This window comes from Lepidochelys kempii, chromosome 11 (genome assembly GCF_965140285.1).
Source record: "Lepidochelys kempii isolate rLepKem1 chromosome 11, rLepKem1.hap1, whole genome shotgun sequence".
In the NCBI taxonomy this organism is placed as follows: domain Eukaryota; kingdom Metazoa; phylum Chordata; order Testudines; family Cheloniidae; genus Lepidochelys; species Lepidochelys kempii.
The window spans coordinates 29,492,794-29,510,346 of record NC_136390.1 but is presented as its reverse complement, the minus strand read 5'-3'; the positions used below and the strand labels follow the sequence as shown (position 1 = coordinate 29,510,346).

The 17,553-nt window shown below is 39.4% G+C and overlaps 1 protein-coding gene across 8 annotated transcripts in view; it reads right to left on the bottom strand.

Annotated features, from left to right (window-relative positions):
* The window catches only part of GALNT13 (polypeptide N-acetylgalactosaminyltransferase 13), a 431,005-nt gene that overhangs the window by 107,190 nt on the left and 306,262 nt on the right, over nucleotides 1-17,553 (bottom strand). For all 8 annotated transcript variants that reach the window (XR_013634409.1, XR_013634407.1, XR_013634408.1 and 5 more), the window contains one exon: nucleotides 9,103-9,237. Coding sequence is in view for 4 of the 8 variants with exons in the window: in XM_073305505.2 (XP_073161606.1) it covers nucleotides 9,103-9,237 (135 nt within the window). In the remaining 4 variants the exon portion in view is untranslated. The remainder of the gene's footprint in view (nucleotides 1-9,102; nucleotides 9,238-17,553) is intronic.

Genomic DNA, 17,553 nt, shown 5'->3' with positions numbered 1-17,553 from the left:
GAGTAGCAGCTGTATTAGTCTATATCCGCAGAAAGAACAGGAGTACTTGTGGCACCTTAGAGATTAACAAATTTATTAGAGTGTAAGCTTTCGTGGGCTACAGCCCACTTCATCGGATGCATAGAATGGATAGTAAGAAGATATATATACACACAGAGAAGGTGGATGTTGCCATACAAACTGTAAGAGGCTAATCTCACATACAGGTTGCAGTACTTGACCTGGTATGCTCACCTTTTGAGGAGAGAAGCCCACGAAAGCTTATGCTCTAATAAATTTGTTAGTCTCTAAGGTGCCACAAGTACTCCTGTTCTTCTTACCTGGTCTGACTGTTCTAATCCATCCGTCTTTTAAAGAGCAATTGAGTATTGGCTTGTAGGTCCCACAGGCCAGGGTTCAGTCCCATCCCTTGTCTGTGATCAGAGTTGGCAAACCACCAAAGTTCAGGCTGGTGTCATTGAGTTAAAAAAAAATCCTAGTTTTGGCTCATCTCTAGAAGTCCAGTGGCCTACGGTATAATAAGGGTGATACGTGGTGTGTGTGTGTGTGTTGGGGGTCCATCTGATGTGCACCCAATAAGCAGGCCACATAAATAGATGTGGAAGGAAGGTTTCTTAGGTTCTAGTCTTTAGAGAAGGACTTAAGTGATTAGAGGAAAGAAAATGTACAGAATTTGAGAGGTGACCACAAAACACATGAAACTGCATGCCGGTGATCAGAGTAGCATAAAGAACAACTTTGCAAATGTCCAGGAAAGGTACTTCTTGAGGAGACACCATTGATGTTGCTTGTGCTCTTTTAGAATGAGCCCTCACTCCAGGAGGGGGTGGACGATGTGACAACATATAGGGTAAGACACAGCACGAGATCCATTTAGAAGTCCTCTGTGAGGATGTAGCTTGCCCTTGGACTCATTCAGCTACAGTCTGAATAATTTTCTGATTAGCTTTGTCCTTTGCAGGTGAAAAGCTAAGGCTCATCACAGGTCAAGGTAATAAAGTCTCCTTTCTTCCCCAGATGCATGTAGTTTCAGAAAGAAAAAAAAAACACAGGTAAGTGGAGCACAACTGGATTGACTGATTCAGGTGAAACTCCAAAACAACTTTGTGGGTGAACTCAGGATGTAAATGTAATGAGACTTTGGCTTTATGGAATATGGTGCAAGGTGGATCTGCCATCAGTGCGTGCTCTGAGCTCATCTACCCCTCTGGCTGAAGTGACAGACACAAGCCATGAAACCTTACTGGTGGAAAAGATCTGATTAGCCCTCTCCAGAACCTACTACTCAGGGGCTGAGCAAAAATGGAATATCCATGAGAAGATGGGTGGTATGCACTGACTGCTGCCAGGTGAACCTGTAAAGAGCTGATGGAGACACCAGTCATTCTGAGGTACAGAAGATAGTCTAAAATAAGACTGCTGATATCTGCTGACTCTGTGGATACAAATTTTTGTTGCACCCAGATGGAGAAATGCTTCCATTTGGTCAAGTAGCATTTCCTGGTGAAATCTTTTCTTCTACTAATAAGGAACAGGAATCTCTGGACACTGGAGATTCTAACCCAGGACATGAGATGGTAAGAAGGAAGTGGAGAGAGATGATCTGTCCTGTCCACCTTTTATCCCTTGGTTTGGAGACACAAGGAGAGTTAGGGTGCATGCATGGACCAACGGATACTGCTTTCAAAATTTATCTGACTCCAGACACATGGAGTGCATCTGTACACCCAAAGTGGAACACACATGGGAACTAGCACTCAAAGAAGAAAGTATTTTATAAATAAATATATCATAAATTAATTCCTGCTTTGTCCGCCCCTGATCCTGAGAGGTCAGTAGTGGACCTTTTCAGCCCTAGAGCCAAACTTTATTTCAGAAAGGTCAAGGGGCCACAATCAATACTTTAAAACAGATTCTCAACCCTGTTGTGCTCCCTTTGCACCACTCAGGTGCAGATGGTGTATGGTTTTTATGGGTCTGTCTCCAGCTGCCCATAAAATTCTTCAACTTGCCTGGGGTAGAGAAATAGGGAGCCAAAATTTGTTGTTAGTCTCAGCTTCTCTTTCTTTTCCCCTCTTCTGGGTTGCCCTGGGTATATATGTGGGATAGGGCGGTCATTGTTCACTATGTAGTCCCCTATGATCAGGCAGTCAGTCCAGCTTCTATCTACTCTTCCTAGGGTTCCCACAGCCCAGCAGGGAGGGCAGCAATGGAGCTACTCTATCTTCCCTCTTCTACAACACAAGAGAGGACCAGTAAGAGAGCTGCTAAGGGGCTGTTATAGGAACCACAGCTCATGACACTTACAGCTAACACCAAAGCTGTCCCTGGAGCAGCACCCTGGAAATGGTGCCCACTATTACTTCCCACAGGAATGGGGCTGATTTAAACACTTCCGTCTAACAGCCACAGTGTGGGGCTAAGGGAGCACATTTTCAGTTCATATAATCAAATTCACATTTCCTTGTTAACAGAGTTGCCCTCGGGGTGACAATTTAAAACCTTGAGGATAATGAGTGGCCCCTAAACACAGGCTGGCTGTCAGTGTGATAGATGCTGAGTACCATGGCTCCAGCCTTGGCTGAGCCTGAAGTCCTGCTCACTTCTTACTCAGGCACAAGTGAACAGGGAAGGTTACCGAGTAAGGACTAAAACAGGACTTCAGTATGTGTCCTGCTGACTTGCAGGTTGCAGGTGCTCAGTGCCTTTCCCAATCAGGCCTTTTAAAACAAAATTCTACTTTAATCCCTTTAAGAGCTAAGACATCCTATCTTTAGTTCACATCACCTATTGCACTTTAAAGAGTTTGGGAGTGAATTTAGGGCTCATGAAAGTGATGGTCTCGTAGTGCTGAAGTGACGGTTAGTGCTGTGCAAGATAGCTCATACAGCTTAGCCAATGCACCACACACCTGACTGCAACACCCATGCTATGCCTTGTCCTCTGTTTCTCTTAAGCAAAGACTGTCTATTGTGTCACACTGTGTGGCGTGTCTTTGATTGTCACCTCGCTCCACTTTTTCATGTACGCTCAGTGTAAAGTGGTCTTACTAAGGAGAGGCAATACATATGACAATTCCTAACTTCTGATTTATATTCATGATGGGCATTATGTCCTGAGCCAAAGGTCAGTTATTTCATGAACATTGAGAGTTACGTTTATATCATCATAGTGGGTACTTTGATGCTTTCTACAGAAGACATAGAGAGACATATGTTTAGATAGCAATTTTATCCTCAAAGATTTATATGTTAAGCCTAAAGGGCAATACCCTTTTCTTTCAGCATTACACACAAACAAATAATAGATACTGCATACAGTCTCTGTAGCTTTTGGCTACCGTTTTTATCCAACATTCTGATATTGGGCTTTGGAAAATGTGTAGTAAGGAAGCTTCTCAAAGCATCGAAGTACCCACTATGATGATATAAACGTAACTCCCAATGTTCATGAAATAACTGACCTTTGGCTCAGGACATAATGCTCATCATAGTTACCTTTTCCCAGGTTGTAGCACAAAATCATGCAGTATTGCTTAATAATATTTCATTAGTAAACACATGGAATACAACATGTAGTACTAGGGGGCCCAATCCTCCCCACAGATATCTAGGCTGGGGAGAGAATATTCAATTTAAAATGTACCAAAACCCACTCCCATAAGGCATAGAGGAGATTGAGAAGAGAACTATGTCCAGTATCACAAAGAATCACATAACCTGACAGATACTGCAATGTCTTCTATAAAATGGAGTCCATGAAATAAATCACATAAAAAAATTCTATTTCTCTACTTAATGTAACTGATTGTGTTTTACATGTAAAAACAGATGGCAAAACAAAGCAGTTTTCACAAAGTTCTCATATAAAACTGATCAAGAAGCATGGTGAATATTTCTTTTTTATTAGCGCCATCTAATGGTTGATTTTGTTTTATAAGTATCTTATTAATTCTTCTATTATGGACCTTTTATGTTAAATCCTTTTAAATAGAAAAAGATAGCATTTTAAAAAGCAAGTGATAGCATTTTCTGTAGTATGGAAGATATAGAGAATAAGCTATAAAATTTATATGTAGAATAATGAATAGAATCAAAATAGTTTTCCAAACAGTTGTTTAGGGTGTTATAAATCCGATATTTTTCTAGCCTTACTCCAAAAAAAATACAATTTGCCTCTTGTTAAAGCTCAGAAGAAAGTCACAAGCAATGCTCCCTTGACTCTAGCTAATCAGATTAAGAACCAGATTCTGATCTCAGATCTGCAGAAATGTATCACTCAGTAATCTGTTAAATCAGCTACTGTTGGCTATTCATATACTAGGAGGGGGAACAAAATTAGGGCCATTGTCTTTGTGGAAGCTTATTTTAGGCCAAAATATTTGGGAGGGAAGGTTCCATATTTATTAACAAAAAATGCCTCTCTGAGTTTGATTTGGGGAATAAAATATTTTCTCTGAAATAAAATCTATTTACAAAAGAGAATTGAAGTGAGGGAGGATAGACTTAGAAACTTCCATGGCACACTTGGTTATCAATATGAATGCTAGGCACTATGGGTACCTCACCAAAATCAATGGGAGTTTTGCCATTGACTTCAATAGGGTCAAGATTTTATAATATGGGTAATGTGCTCTCAGTCAACATTTTTCAGATATTAATGAGAAATTCTGAGAATGGGAACATACTAAAAGTAAGTTCCAGGAAATACACAAGTGAAGTTTGGATCCAATTAATACACATTAATTTGTTAGCCTCTGGCCTTGGATAATTTAAATTGCCTTCAAGAACTCACTAAAGATCCAGCCTGGTTGAAGTTAAATTATATGCACAGATTGCAAACACATTTTTTCAATACACCAGTTGGCTTGGATTAACTAGGTCTGACTGCTTATGCGCATGAAAAAGAAAACGCATAAAATGATAAAATAGGTCACTGTGAGCATCAGGAAGTTATATCAGAAAATTCCCCAGAGGTTTTGCTCGTCCTAGCTTCAGATTCACTCATGGACAGAGAGCTCCTTTTCAAAAATAAAACAATTAAAGTTAATGACAGAAAGTCTGTTTTACCATTTGAGCTGTGTCTCAGATGAGCCTGAAAAACCTCAATCCAATAGCCTGAAAAACTGACATTTAAAGTAAAGTGATTAATGTCACTGTACTTTAAAACTAAGAATCATGCACATCAGTGGACACGGGTTAATACTGCTGTGATTTGAATAATACTGATACAAAGTGCTTGCTATGAGAATGACAACACGAGCCAGACCTGATAAAATCAACATCAGTGATGAAAGAGCATCAGCGCAGCACAAACCTTTAATTGGTGGGCCTACCCATGATTGCTTGTCTAGTGTCTTATTCTGTTTTTTTCCCCTGCTAATAATTCTCTTTTGTCAGTGAAGGAGTGAACATCTAGTATATCCCTACTCACTCCCCCTGTCCTGCAGACACACTGAATATAGTCAAAAAGGGACCCTGATACCAAGTGGAAGACAACGGGACATAACTCTAACCAAAACCTAGCAAAGATAATAAAAGCATCATCCAGAGGGAATCCTATATGAGTAGAACAATAGGAGGCTGAGCATACTTTGTCCACAGTGCTTTTATGCCTGTCCCCCTGGGGCATTTAGGACAAGAATCACCATAAAGCACTTAAACGCTAAGGCCACAAGCTAGCACCAGGCTGCTCTTGAGTCTGTTACCCAATTTATAAATAGCTATAAAGGAATTCATCATCCATTTGGATATATCAATTAATATAACTAAGGTGGAGTTACTTTGTGTCATCACATCTTGGGTCTCAGATATTATCCATGTCACCTCAGTGCGTGAACACACTCCAAAATGTAGCTAAATAGTGATCCGATTAGAGAATCTTTAAATATTGCTTATATGAACAAAATGATTCCCTCCTAATGAGGGGACAGTGGGTTTACATTCTGCTGTTATACTATAGAGTATATTTATGACATCAAAGACCTATGTAAGTTAGATCTCAGCCAAGATCAGTTCTACAGTAATTTTTCTTGTTACTGCTTTAATTGCATGCATTGGATGGCCTATATATTCTTTGCATGCTGCCTTCTACGGTCTTGGATTAGACATTTTTTTTGTAGAAGCAAATTAAATTCACACTTTGGTGAATTTCACTCTGCAAAACTGAAATGTACTATTACATTTTTAAGAACCTTCCCCTGGAAAGGTCTTTAGGAAACTTGTGCATAAGATTCTCTGCACAGGCAGACCTCTAGATCTGTGTGAAGTAGGGTTACCACCTGGCTGATATTTGACTGGCCTGGCTGGTTTTTTTATGGATTTGCCTGAAAAATAATTTAATCTGCCTTTTTTTTTCACATGGGTCTCAGTATTTGCACTATTATCACAATACACCAGGATATCTAATGTTAAAAGTGTCTGAGTCCAGCTAAAGATGCTAAGATGTTGCCATTAAAAATAAGAAATTGCTGGAAATAGCAAAAACAAACAGCAAATACAAATACAAGAAATAGACTCATTAGATTTTCTTTACGTATAAAGTTCCCAAACATTCACATTCGAGTACATAGTTAAAACACAGAATCAGTGCAGTTTGGGAAAAAATAATCTCTGTGACAGATACAAACAAAGCAGCTTCGAGAAACACGACCAAGGTGAGAAAATGATGTTATCAATCTTATCTGTGTTTCTGTATCTCCCTAGACGCTATAAGTGTCTGTTCAAGGGGTGTGGGGAGGAGCTAGGGGTTGCAGAGCTACCCTATGATTGGGGTTGTAGCGGGCTTGCCTTGTCTGTGGAGGATGCCTGTTATTTTGCATTTCAAAGATGGTAACCATAGTGTTAAGCCCCATTTACTTCAATGGGGCTCCACACAAACTCAGGGTTCTACACATGGGGAACCGCTGCAGGACTGGAGCCTTTATTTGCTATTAGAGTTGGTCACAATTTGTCAGATTGCAATATTTCAAAATTGAAAACGAAAGGGAGAAATGTTAATGAAGTTTTCATGATCCCCTTCATTTTTTGACTAATTATAAAGCTGATCAACACTTTCCAAATTTGATAATATTTCTATCAGGAATCAGGGCCTGCAGCTGAGCCTGGCACATGCAGCTGAACATCCTAATCAGCCAGACTCTCCAATTGGCTGGAGGGGGAATCATAGGGCCTGCTCTTAAGCCCAGCAGCAGCACTAGGTTATGTCTGCAACAGTGACTGCTTCCATGACTGCCTTCTTTCAGGCCTGCTCCACCCTACTCCCTTGGCTGAGGCTCTGACCCTTGGTTCTGACCCTTGGTCCCGGACTCTGAACCACTAGGCTTGACCACCTACACTCTGGTTCTGCCAATTTCAAATTTCAAAACAAAACAAAGTTTTGAAACAAATTTCAATAAATTTCTTTTTATTAACCAGCTCTATTTGCTGTTTCAGTAATATATTACCACTGAGATCCAACCCAATTTACTCTATTTTGTACTGCAATAAAAACAGCATCACAATCTGGCCCTGAGTCACCAAAAGTCTCATCAGTTTTGAGAGCTGAGCTCCCTTTCAAACCAAGTGAGTCTCGTTCCACTACATCCTCACAATGTTTTAAAGACCTAGTCATCTTAATTTTATTTCCCCACAGCTAGTCCTTCACACTCCCACAAAGAGGACATGTCCCACGCTCTGGGAAGGTGTTAAATATTGCAAGTAGAGCACTGCAGATGAGGGAGAGCAATATGATCTCAGAAGAGTTCTTCTGGGTATGAATGGAATTTTAGCAAGGAAATAGCATTAAACACAGGCACTTCTAGCTTGCTGTTCAGAATTTTTGCATTTGCAAAAATTGCATAGTTCAGAATTGTTACATTTGTTTCAGAGCAATAAACTTTACCAATTTTCACTTCAGTTTTACAAGTCTATGCTCTATATCTTGCATATAATTTATAACAATTTCAGAGATGAGACTTTAGATTTTTAGTATAATCTAAGACATCTTCTAATCTCAGTTACTCTATTGATGCAGTTCTCTATATACTGGTGTAACTAATAGCAGAATCTAGCTATAAAACTTTACTGTATTGCGTAACTTCTGCTACATGACAGTTAAAGCATTCTTGAAATATGGAACAAAAACTCATGGTTTAACAATTTTGGGAATAAGATAACATTGGAAACTAAGGTAAATCTATTGCCTAACAGAGCAACTGATCCAAATATAAATGACCATTTACAATTTGCAGTCCCTTAAATTGCAGAGATGAGTGTTAGATCAACTCTTACAACAAGCAGCCTACATTTACAAAAGGTATACCAAACAGTAGATTATGCTGGAAAAAATTAACACTAAGGACATGATTATGCAAGATATTGAGCATTCCTTTTGAATGTTCGCAGAACTGAGCCCTTCAAGTGTTTCATCCACATTATGGGACTGATCCTGTGAGGTGCTTAGCACCTTCTGCAAGGTTCTGTCCCTTTTCAACTCCAACTGACTTCAATATGAATTGAAGATGTCCAGAATCTCTCAATCTGTTGCCTACAATGGGACTGCTCACACTGTGTAAAGTTAAAGGTATATCATTTTTTTCAAGGTCAGAGTCTTATAAAGAAACCTGCATATCACAGTGTTTCAGTCACTAAAATCCATATCCAAGCATCTTCCATTTAAGAACTGGTAGAAAAACAAGTAAAAATTTCAGAATTTTACTGTGTTTTTAAATATTTAACATTTCAATGAAAATTTTTGAAAATCAAAACATTGCATCATGCTCTATAACCGTACAAAAATTGAAGTTAATTCTCATCTTATTTTTATTTTTTTGTAGTTTTGAATGAAAAATTGAAATTTGAAAACTTTTCAACCAGCTCTATTCATTTAGCACTTTGCATTCCTGAACTGGAAGGACACCATCACATCATGATATAAATATGATAAAGTCACTCCACCATCAGCTATCACACTCACAAATTATCTTCTGTCACAAAAAACTGACAAAGATATACTTATTGCATCCCTGTGTCAAACAAATCCAATTGAAATTAAAATGGGTAACAATAGATATGAAACACTGGACCTGTATTTTTCTGCTCTAATTATGAAATAATTATATACCTCGGCATCATACTCCCAGAGCTGATTTCCTCTCATATGATGGCACTTCAACATGACCACAGGGCCATTGAGTCGAGAAACATCCAAGCATAAATCATCTGTGCGGATCTCTTTATCAGCAGTAAAAGAAAATACCTGAAAACAGAAAATGATTAAAGTTATAGGGGATTAAAGACACACACCTATTTAAACGATTACTGACTTGTAACATCCATCATTTTGATTTAAGTTAGTGACCTGCCAGCAGTTCCTTCTTCTACACTGAGAAGGACTAAACAATGTTGTACTGTGTTTCACAGAAGTTTACATAAGGTTCACAGTATGACTTTAAGAAATGAATGTTTTATAACAGAAAACTAGTATAAAGCCCTTATCCAGCAAAGACTTTCACATGTGTTTAATTTTGAATCAAAGGGACAATTCAGTGGATACAGTTAAATAAGTGTGTGAGTCTTTAAGCTGAGAATAGTACAAAAGGACAAAGTAATAATACATGATCCTATATATGGATATTTCAGAAAGCATTTCACAGGATTTTTTTTAAAAACCAGGATTTGGATATTGACCCTATCATTTGAAGAATCAGCGTGTTCTTAGCCGAAACACTCAACTTCCCAATTTACTGTACCAAAGATTATCATGTATGTATAGAGGGCTATATCTTGGAATAAGAAATATGGGGTACTTTGATAAAATTATGGTTGAAGAACAGGAAAATAATGGGTCACCATGAACAAAACTATTTTAAGCTAGGTTTCAGTACCTGCATTAGAGGAAGTGCTGTTTTACAACATCTTGAATAAAGGATAGCGAAATCAATATTTACAACTTTTTAGATAATAAAAAAATGGTAGAAGCAGTAACTGAATAAAACTATTACTCTATAAAGTCTTGCACAGCATATCTCTACTTTTTTGCTCTTTAACTATGGATATCTTCAGGTAGGAACAAACAAAAGGCTCCATGTTTTGACATTATGATTATTAACTCTTGTGCATGAGCAAATATGTAAAACACACCGTGCCTATACTGGCAACATTTACCATAATTATTTTCACATCACATTTTAATACACAAGCAATGATCTTTAGCAGTACACTTCAATAGTTAAGATATGGGGTGAGATTCTGTTGCTGCACCTCTAAGGGATTGTGTACATGCTGACTTAGAGCATGGCAAGCCGGGGTGTGAATCTATGCTGCTCTAGCCTGCTGTGCACTAACTGGCCATGCAGACCCTGTTACCATATGCAGAAGTTCTGTAGCGCGCTTTGATGTACTGCTGTTTCAAGCAAAATACTGTGAATACCACGCTGAGTAGTAGAATGATTTGGTCACATAAATGTCTATACAGAAATGTAATGTTTTATAATTATATTGGATAACGTCTAATAATGCAGTTAAAATCGTATAGCATTAAATGTTTCACTTAAAAAGGGCAAATGTAACTTAACAGATATCAATACAAATGATTAGAGTATATTCAAAAATATCAAATTTTGATGAAACATGGAGGTATGATACATAGCTACTAAAAATGTTTTCATAGTTACCATAGGACAATTCCTATGGGATTAAACCCAATGTGTTAAAGTAGGGAAAAAGTTAAGCATGATAATGTCATGCATTGCCAGGGGAATACAATCCAAATCAGAAAGTTGGGATTGGTATACAAACCCCAGATAACTCTCACCTAGTACAATGCTGTATCTATTGGGAAGGCAAGTGTACTTCCTAAATTATGTAATTGCCCTTGAGATATCTAGCATCATACATCAGAATGAAACCATTTTTCAATGAATTATGAGAAAGATTGAAAAAGCTGGCCAGATTCTATTAGGAAACCATGAAGCTTTGCTGTGACTCAACTGAAGATTTTAAAACTAGGACAGGCAATTTCATCTAACTGACTTTTTGCACGTAAACACACTACACCAAGTGCACAAGAGAATAGGGCTCAAACTTGGGAAATTGAAATTTAGGCAAATTTATTTTACACAGATGGTAGTAAATCTCACAGTATTAAATAAACAGCCAAAGGGGACACTGAAGCAGCCAGATGAAGAGACAACTAAATGAGTTTCTAAGTAAAGAGGAGAGAGAAGCAGGTTTAGAAATAGGCAACGGGGAATGAGGAAAGCTAAGAAGGACCAGACGTGATGGGGATCAGTGACCTTTTCTACTTTTTCAAATTTCATATTCTCAGACACATGTAATAAGCAGTGTTCTTAGTATGTTGTGTACTGGCCAACCTCAAACCACTGATTAATACCATATTTACTGAAGGACATGTTATGCCCTGCAGAAGATCATGGCTCACATATTCATAGTCAAAGGCAGAATTTGCCCCCTTTTACAATATAAACATGTTAAACAAGTTCTGCATTTTGTCTGAGAATTTGTCCTTTCAACTATGTCTGTGTAAACTCTGCAGGCTTCAGTTTATGCATGTCATATGAATTGAAAACTGCACATTTGCTTTACTTTGGGAAGGCAGTGGACTAACCCTTGCAGGTTCATTTTGGAGGTTTGCCCAGAGAGTCTGTGGTAGGGACAGAAGCATCTCCTAATTAGATTATTTGCTCCTTATTTATACCTTCAGCAATAGACCATGTGAAACCAGATATTATAATATGGTTAATTAGGAAGTGGGGAGGGGGTGGGGGGTGTTGTTTTCGGTTTTTCGTTTTGCAGGCCAAAACACTAGGTTACCCCTTAATCATTTGGAAAAGTATCATGAACTGTTGAACTTTCACCTAGAGTCAGGTAGAAAGGACTTTGGTTTAACATCAACTGTGTAGAAATGCACCTTAGTGTAGCATCCCCCAGACTTTATTTTCAGAATCTGCCATGAGTACATGAGGGACTGCCACAGGGAACTTCAATTTACAGCTTCTGAGTTTTGGTTTAGCAGCCAAACTATATCAACGGGATTGTTCTGTGACCCATTACAATGGGAGATACTGAATCATGGTTCAGTGACAAGGAATTAATTGTGCCTCTGCTATTTAAGTGGATTAAGAGCTTCCAGGATCCTGCAGGTGTTATAAAATACCAGCCACCATTTGGGAGTTACTGTTTGACACACAAATACCCTAAGCCACTTTTGAAGTGTTAATAGTCTTATTTTCACTTGAAAACACATAAGCACAGGCAAATGTTCAAATACGTTTCCAAGCCCTACAGATTACCAGGTCCAAATCACTTCAGACACTGTTTAACGTCAACTAGAAATACATAGGTACAAGAAATATGACAAACCCCTGTTAATAGATATTTGAACATTGTTCATAATGTGCTTTGTTACATTCTCAAAACTAAGAAAAGCAATGCACTCAGCTACTCGCTACAAGGCTGTCTAATGCTCACCGCTTTCTCATTAAGACAATTTCTTCAAGGGAGGTAAACAAAAGTCCACATAATGGGCTAAAAACAAATCTGGAGCTTTTGAAAAATAAAGCTATTTGCATTATCAATGTACAACAAAGCATATGAAAAATACTTGTAAATGGGTTAAAAAACAACAACTTCCCCAACCCCTCTTCAGTAACACAAAAATGACTGCAGAAATTTCTAAATCAGCACAACCACCTGCAAATCACTTTTAAACTAATGCCCACATGAGAAATTTCAGCACAAAAGGTACTTTTTGGATAAACTTATAAGCAACTAAAAATAGGGGTTAGAATGAAAAGGATATTGGTGCTATAAATCTTAATAAGTACTGATATAAACATAGCACTCTTTTGGCAGAACTGGAACTGCAGCATGGCCTGTAAATTCTAAACAAAATTATTTCAATTATAGGTGAAATATTCCTTACTTATCCAATGGTTCTATTCGTATTGAGAATATTCTTCATAAATTTCATAGATATAAATTTAATTCCTTTCCCCCCGCACCAAGACTGGAATCCATCAAAATTGGACAGATTTTGTTTGACAGGGCTGGATAGTATGTATTTAAAATGTTACAAACCTGCCTTTAAGAATCATTCATCAAAATAAGCTATCCTAATATATGCCTTTGATGGCCAACACACATACATTTGAAACCAAGCAATTATATATACATACAGGGAGAGAAACTGATTACTTTGTGTTGGCCATAAAATGCAATAACTGAAATAAAACAGAATGGTTGTCTGTTTTGGATTTATCTGAAAAAACACTGGGACTGCTCATGACATAAAGGTACTACTTACCGAAGGTAATGCTTGTATATTCCTACCTCAGAAGCCCTCTTGTACTCATATAGAATGCACACGAGTTTTTATTATGTTCATTACCCTAAAATTCATTAACTTAGTTGATGTTGTTAATTTTCCAAGAAACAAAACCTTTAGCCCAAGGTAGCTGGGTAGCATTAACTGTAATTATAAAACACTGACACTTAAAAAAATAGTTAAAAAGGGGAACTAGCATGAAAAGTGTAGATCTAGATCCAAACATTCCCACAGTTTGGGGGTACTGAATGGCAAAGCTTCAGCTTCAGCTCATTTAACCTGAAAGCAAAACATCTCAGTCACTTTCATCTTAAAACCCAAAAATCTGTTTGAATTTGGCAATTTTCTTCTCACTTCTAAGAGATTTTTGTATTTGTGTTTTATGAAAAGGAAACCATAATATTTTGAAGTCAATTTCTAGGTGCATTTTTCTGTTTCCTTTTTTTATGTTCAATAATCGCAATACATTGTTTAAAAACATGCGGTGTGAGAAAGAAAACGACGTACCAATTATTGTTTCAAATTATCAGTCAGTAACAGTTTACTAACACGTGAATTAATTTCATAATATAAAAAAATGTAGGGCTAACTGGAGCCTTTAGCCATGTGGAATGGATGGTGCATAGCTGTCTGTTCCAAGAGGAGCCCATGGAGTGATTCACACTCAGGCACAATTCTTTCCCTGCCTATGTTGCCACAGGAAGCCATTTGCTGTAGCCCTTTTTTCCAACGTAACTTACTTGTCAGTGCATTGGATGCTACGGTAGGGTTATCACCTGTCCAGGTTTTCCCAGGGTTGTCCCTTTTTTTGGAGGTAGGTCTCCCAGGAAATCTGGAAGTGCACTCAGTACACAAAGCCATCTGTCAAGTTTTATTGGCTAAGGATCAACACAGAACATCCTAGTTTTTTGTACCTCTGAGATGGCAAGCCTATGCCAGAGCATGACTCCGAGACTCCGTCTCTTCCTCGTCTACATGCTCTGTGAATGTAGGTGGGGAGATGAGGGGAAGAGTACTGGGCACCAGGGGCATGCCCCCCAATAATCATCGGGGGGAGGGGTTGGTGGTAAAGGGCAAGCTCTTCCTGGCCCCGGCATGGGCCATGGCAGGGGCACAGAACGTGCCCTTCCAAAAGGGACCCAATTTAAATGCCTGCACTTGCTGGGTACACAGCCTCTACACTTACCCTCACCCGCAGCTGTGAAGTGGAGAGCACTAATGTGACTGCACATGCGGGTGAGGGGGATCTTACTCTCCCTCACTCACTACGCAGCTGTGCAAGTCTGGGTCACAATCCAGCCCTTACTTTCTAAGAATTCATTTCAATGTACTGAACATATAAATAGGGCCAGATTCTGCCAGCCTCACTCTGATGAAGTGAGCTGTAGCTCATGAAAGCTTATGCTCAAATAAATTTGTTAGTCTTTAATGTGCCAAAAGTACTTCTTTTCTTTTTGAGAATACAGACTAACACGGCTGCTACTCTGAAACCTCGTTAAGTAGTAACTTACCAGACAAGGAGTCCCACTGAGTAGTCAGCCTGAGGTCAGCAGAATCTTGCCCATAATTAGGAAAATTTTACAACTGTGCATTATGCACACCAAAGACCAGAATGATATCTCCCCTGCCCCCAGTAAATAGTTTGTTTCTGTGGCTACCAAATATGCTAGAGATACAGCATGCAGTAGTCAGAGGAAGAAAATTAAGTATTATAATTGATAAATACTTAGCAAAACCACAGACATAACAAATGTTATTTTGTTGGTTTTCTCAGGCATCTTTTTACAAGGATAAAATATTTAACTAAAATAATGGCATGCTGCAATGTCTAAAAAGAAGATTTTAAATGTTTTGGTATTAGTGAGGCTCAAGTGCTTTAACTATTGCTCATAAAGCTGTCTTGTCTGCCAGATGCATAGATTAAACTGTGCACATATGGTATGGCACCTATCTATACAGGACATACTTCTTGTATTATCAAAAGTCGCACAATTTCTAATCCAGTAACCATCTTTACTGCTTAATAGTAACAAAACTAGTGGAGGGAAAATTACTACAGTGCCAAGAGAAAAATCATGTGTCAAATAATAAACAATAGCAAGTAATTACTTAACAAAGAAATTAAAGGAACTCAAGTCTGAAAACTTATATCTCAGAAATCTCCCATAAAATTTTTATTTTGTTTTGTTTTGCTGCTATGTAAGGGGTCATTAGATAGTACTTTTACACGTCGCCCCAAGTTCTTTTCCTTAGCATGTGAGCCAGCTTTTAGACTTGAAAGATAATGCTGTGATGTTGCTCATTTTCTGATGCAGTTTATTTGCAGGAGCCAGCAAGAGCAAAGAAGCTTGGCCTCTACCTCAATCTCACTAACTAGAGATCATAGAATCATAGAATATCAGGGTTGGAAGGGACCCCAGAAGGTCATCTAGTCCAACCCCCTGCTCAAAGCAGGACCAATTCCCAGTTAAATCATCCCAGCCAGGGCTTTGTCAAGCCTGACCTTAAAAACCTCTAAGGAAGGAGATTCTACCACCTCCCTAGGTAACGCATTCCAGTGTTTCACCACCCTCTTAGTGAAAAAGTTTTTCCTAATATCCAATCTAAACCTCCCCCACTGCAACTTGAGACCATTACTCCTCGTTCTGTCATCTGCTACCATTGAGAACAGTCTAGAGCCATCCTCTTTGGAACCCCCTTTCAGGTAGTTGAAAGCAGCTATCAAATCCCCCCTCATTCTTCTCTTCTGCAGGCTAAACAATCCCAGCTCCCTCAGCCTCTCCTCATAACTCATGTGTTCCAGTCCCCTAATCATTTTTGTTGCCCTTCGCTGGACTCTCTCCAATTTATCCACATCCTTCTTGAAGTGTGGGGCCCAAAACTGGACACAGTACTCCAGATGAGGCCTCACCAATGTCGAATAGAGGGGAACGATCACGTCCCTCGATCTGCTCGCTATGCCCCTACTTATACATCCCAAAATGCCATTGGCCTTCTTGGCAACAAGGGCACACTGCTGACTCATATCCAGCTTCTCGTCCACTGTCACCCCTAGGTCCTTTTCCGCAGAACTGCTGCCTAGCCATTCGGTCCCTAGTCTGTAGCTGTGCATTGGGTTCTTCCGTCCTAAGCGCAGGACCCTGCACTTATCCTTATTGAACCTCATCAGATTCCTTTTGGCCCAATCTTCCAATTGGTCTAGGTCCTTCTGTATCCTATCCCTCCCCTCCAGCGTATCTACCACTCCTCCCAGTTTAGTATCATCCGCAAATTTGCTGAGAGTGCAATCCACACCATCCTCCAGATCATTTATGAAGATATTGAATAAAACCGGCCCCAGGACCGACCCTTGGGGCACTCCACTTGATACCGGCTGCCAACTAGACATGGAGCCATTGATCACCACCCGTTGAGCCCGACAATCTAGCCAGCTTTCTACCCACCTTATAGTGCATTCATCCAGCCCATACTTCCTTAACTTGCTGACAAGAATACTATGGGAGACCGTGTCAAAAGCTTTGCTAAAGTCAAGAAACAATACATCCACTGCTTTCCCTTCATCCACAGAACCAGTAATCTCATCATAAAAGGCGATTAGATTAGTCAGGCATGACCTTCCCTTGGTGAATCCATGCTGGCTGTTCCTGATCACTTTCCTCTCATGCAAGTGCTTCAGGATTGATTCTTTGAGGACCTGCTCCATGATTTTTCCAGGGACTGAGGTGAGGCTGACTGGCCTGTAGTTCCCAGGATCTTCCTTCTTCCCTTTTTTAAAGATTGGCACTACATTAGCCTTTTTCCAGTCATCCGGGACTTCCCCGGTTTGCCACGAGTTTTCAAAGATAATGGCCAGTGGCTCTGCAATCACAGCCGCCAATTCCTTCAGCACTCTCGGATGCAACTCGTCCGGCCCCATGGACTTGTGCACGTCCAGCTTTTCTAAATAGTCCCTAACCGCCTCTATCTCCACAGAGGGCTGGCCATCTCTTCCGCATTTTGTGATGCCCAGCGCAGCAGTCTGGGAGCTGACCTTGTTAGTGAAAACAGAGGCAAAAAAAGCATTGAGTACATTAGCTTTTTCCACATCCTCTGTCACTAGGTTGCCTCCCTCATTCAGTAAGGGGCCCACACATTCCTTGGCTTTCTTCTTGTTGCCAACATACCTGAAGAAACCCTTCTTGTTACTCTTGACATCTCTGGCTAGCTGCAGCTCTAGGTGCGATTTGG